The 3,888-nt window shown below is 56.3% G+C and overlaps 1 protein-coding gene across 1 annotated transcript; it reads right to left on the bottom strand.

Moving 5' to 3' along the window:
* Positions 1–465: 465 nt before the first annotated feature.
* Positions 466–3,304, bottom strand: LOC118756953. Its single transcript, XM_036491681.1, has 2 exons — positions 2,561–3,304; positions 466–2,522 (listed from the first exon to the last, which is right to left on the bottom strand). The coding sequence occupies exons 1-2, from the start codon at positions 3,248–3,250 to the stop codon at positions 573–575; spliced, it is 2,640 nt and encodes an 879-aa protein (XP_036347574.1). The 5' UTR covers positions 3,251–3,304; the 3' UTR covers positions 466–572.
* Positions 3,305–3,888: the final 584 nt, after the last annotated feature.

The raw sequence follows: 3,888 nt of genomic DNA on the forward strand, positions 1-3,888 counted from the left end.
CTGGCGCGATCAGGGCCGTGGCGTGACACTAGGACAGTTCGGTTTTTATATTTAACCATCCACCGCGTTCTATTTGTGACTTTTGGCCGTTTCAGTCGGAAGTTATCGACGAAGTCTTTTATTTCCTCGTCGAGCAGTGCTAGCGCGTGGCCACGCGCGTCCGGGGGGTTAACTTCTTCGCCGGGGGTGCAGCTATTTTCGGCGGTGTCCCCATTGTTTGGCGGTCCGCCTGTTTCCGTGCCTACGATGCTGGGTTCGCATTCGGGTGCTCGTGGCCCGGCGGGGCTGGGTGATCGCTCGTTGTTGGCGGGCGCTTCCACGATTGCGCCAAGAGGTTCGCCCGGTGCGGCGGCTGCCGCCAGGAGTGGTGGCCCTCGAAAGATTTGGACCAGCTGAATCCTGGCTTTGTTGGGTGGCCAGGGTACGCTTTCGAACGGCGGACACCATGGTTGGACGCGTTGTGGTTCATCCGGCGGAGCTGGGTGGCGATTTCTGCGACTCATCACTTCGGTGTATCTGACGTGACTGGCGGGGTAATCTGAAATGATAAGATAGAGAACGGGTTTCTGTTGTTATGCGTTGAACGGCTTCAGGTCCTGCAGGTGCGCGTGCGTTGGTTGTTTGTCGGGCCGCTCGGGGTTTACGAGTGTCACCGTGTTGGAGGAGATGTATTTGGTGATCGTATATGGGCCTGAGAATTTCGGCGCGAGCTTCTGAGCATAGTTGTCGGCAGCCGAGGAGAGGGGGTGATCTCGCTTCATCACCTTCTCTCCTACTCTAGGTTTCCACGGCCGTCTGCGTAGGTCGTAGTACCGTTTTTGCTGTTTGGCCGCCGCGGCGAGGTGCCCCTTTATCTCTGCCCATAGCTCGGTGATGGCTGGGGATGCCATGGGATGTTCCTCGGGTACTGCCCCTTCGGTGCGCATCTGCCGTGGCGCCGCTGGATTGCGTCCGAAGTTGATCTCCGCGGCGGATGCTCGCGTTGATTCGTGCTGGGCCGTATTGATGGCAAAGGCGATCTGGGAGAGCTCCTGATCCCAGGTACGATGATCTGTCCTTGAACGCTGTGCTATCATGGTTTTAACTACCCGATTGGTTCGTTCGGTCGGGTTTTCATGAGGAGCGTAGGCTGCGGTGAATTTGTGCTCTATGCGGTGCTCGCTGAGAAATTCCGCTAGGGCTTTACCCACAAACTGCTTTCCGTTGTCGCTGAGAAAGATGGCTGGGCAGCCAAACCGGTAAATGATTCTCTCCCGGAGTGCCTTGATGACGTTGGCGGTGGTGGCTTGGCGAACGGGAACTAACTCAACCCATTTAGAAAATTTGTCGACCAGGACGAGGAGGCACGTGTTTCCTTGTTTGGAGCGTGGAAGTGGTCCTACGAAGTCGGCCGTGACGATTTCCCATGGTTGCGAGCACTGCATGGTGGCCATTAATCCTACATCGACTTCAGCATTGATCACCTGTTGCATGGCTGGATTGCGGGGGTAATAACGCTGTTTCAGCGGCCGGTTATGCTTAAGGGTGATCACATGCTCAGCGGCGGTGCTTGGTCCGTTAATCCCACTGAAGGTCTGTTGGTGGTGTGCCAGGAATTCGGCCAGCTGCTTATTCTGTTCTCCGTTCAGATGCTCTCTCTCGGTTAATGTGTATAGCTGGGCGGGTGCATCCGTTGTTCGCGGGGTGGGTGCGGGCAGTGGTTGTCCGTCCAGGGTAAGGATGGCCTCTCTGTCCCTAAGGAAATCCATCCCCAGGATCATGCGTTCGGCAAGATGTGGGAGTGCCGAAGCCAGGGTGGTTGTGGCTCGCTTGTTGTACATTATCCTTACTGGATAAGTGTACAAGCTGGAGACGCATGTTTGATCGGCCAGTTGTACATTTCGGTGATTGGGTCGATGCTGGATTTTCCTCTCTTCCAGGTGTTGACGTATGGACTCGTCAATGTAGGTGAGCGTTGCGCCGGTGTCCAATAGTGCCCGTACGCTGATACCTTCTACGCTCACATTGATGTAGTAGCGACCATCTGCTTTTCCTACTTGTTGGGTGTTAGTGTCTACAGGGACGGCGGCGATCGGAGCTGTTCCGGTGCTGCGTATTTTGCGGGGCGGCTTAGCGGTGGCAGTGTTGCACGGACAATCCCGGGAGAGGACGTTATCTCGGCCGCATCTAGAGCAGAACAGCCTTTTTGTCCTTCGGCATCGGAAGCGGAGGTGGCCGCGTCCTTTGCAACGCCAGCAGGATTCCTCTCTGCTGTACCTTTCTTCTAGGGGAGCTAGGCTGTGTGCTGCTTGTCGGCTGTTTCTGGCCTCTTCACCCTTCAGAAGCTCAAATTCGTCGGTGAGATCCATCAGCTCCTCGATCGTTTTAAACTCCCCTCGCTTGACGAAGAGACGATACTCCACACGTAGACCATCGTAGATGCGTTCCAAGTGATCCTCTCCGCACATGGTCGGGTGTTGGCGTATAAGCGTTTGTAATGCCAAGATGTAATCCTTGGCCTTCTCTCGGCTTTGTTGGCGTCGCTGCCGGATGGCATCTTCGAGCTGACTCATGTGTCGCCGTGGAAGAACCGCTCTATTTCTGCACGAAACGCTGCCCACGAATGTAGCTGTGGTTTTCGTACGCGGAACCATTGGAGAGCCTTCCCGCGTAACACTTCAGGTAGGGTTGGGAGGAGGTTGTCTAGCGGGATGCGGTAGCATTCGGCTAGCTCTTCGATCCTCTCCAAGAAGTCGTGTAGCGCGTCGCCTCCCGAAAAATGTACGTCCCATCGGCGAACGGTATTCATTAGCTCGGCGTCGCTGATCTCGCCACGCTTTGTTGCAGGCTTCATCTCCAGTGGCGGTGGACTATAGTTGTCGATCCGGACGGTGGGCATGGTGCTGGGCTGCATTTTTACTGGTCTCTCCTCTTCTGCTTTAATCTCCTCTTCCAAATCTCTTAATAAATCCTCTGTTGATTTGCGATGTCGCTTCGCTTTTACATATGCGCTAAGCGCGTTGCGCAGGTCGGCGGCTGTATATCCCTCTACGAAAATTCGATGCCGCTTGCACTCCTCTATTAACTTCTCCTTCTTTAGCAGATATATCCAGCTGAGGGAGTCGACGTTCAGTGTATTGGTGTTACTCTCCCTGGCGCGTGTGTCATCTGTTGGTTGTGGTGTGTTCGGCGAGCCCGCTTCCGCAGTGTTGGTGCTTGTTAAGTTTTTTGCACATGCGCCTGCAGAGCTGGGTCCCTGCTCGGGCGCCATTTATGAGGTGGGTTTTGTCAAAGGCTGAGGTGAACTCAGCCGATCCAGAGTCCGGCGAAGGTCCCACTAACCCCCACCAAATAAAACACACTATTTTAGTGTATTTACTTCGAACACACACACACACACGGCGCTACGACTAGAGTGCTAGCAACCTTATGTCCAAAGAGAGGGAGAGAGAGAGAGGTGACGTTCGTTGTGGTCGTGCGGTCGGGTCGGAGCGGATGATGGCGAGAGCGCTAGCAGCACGGCGGTTGACTCTCAGGAGCAGCGCAGCAGCGGTGAGAGCGCTAGCAGCACGGCGGGTGGCTCTCAGGAGCGGCGAAGCAACGGTGAGATCGCTAGCGGCATGGCGGGTGACTCTCGGCAACAGCGGAGCAACGGTTGAGCGGCGGCGGCACAGCGGGTGACTCTCGGCAACAGCGGAGCAACGGTTGAGCAATGGTGGGAGCGCTAGCAGCACAGCGGGTGACTCTCGGCAACAGCGGAGCAACGGTTGAGCAGCGGCGGCGGCACAGCGGAGCAACGGTTGAGCAACGGCGGCGGCACAGCGGGTGACTCTCGGCAACAGCGGAGCAACGGTTGAGCAACGGTGGGAGCGCTAGCAGCACAGCGGGTGACTCTCGGCAACAGCGGAG

Source organism: Rhagoletis pomonella, unplaced genomic scaffold, assembly GCF_013731165.1.
Source record: "Rhagoletis pomonella isolate Grant_MI unplaced genomic scaffold, Rhpom_1.0 Rhpom_scaffold_13229, whole genome shotgun sequence".
In the NCBI taxonomy this organism is placed as follows: Eukaryota; Metazoa; Arthropoda; class Insecta; order Diptera; family Tephritidae; genus Rhagoletis; species Rhagoletis pomonella.

Coding starts and splice junctions, on each gene's coding strand:
- LOC118756953 (XM_036491681.1), bottom strand. CDS start 3,250: ATGGCGCCCGAGCAGGGACCCAGCTCTGCAGGCGCATGTGCAAAAAAC. Junction 2,523..2,560: donor AAATAGAGCGGTTCTTCCAC/GGCGACACATGA, acceptor GCCATCCGGCAG/CGACGCCAACAAAGCCGAGA.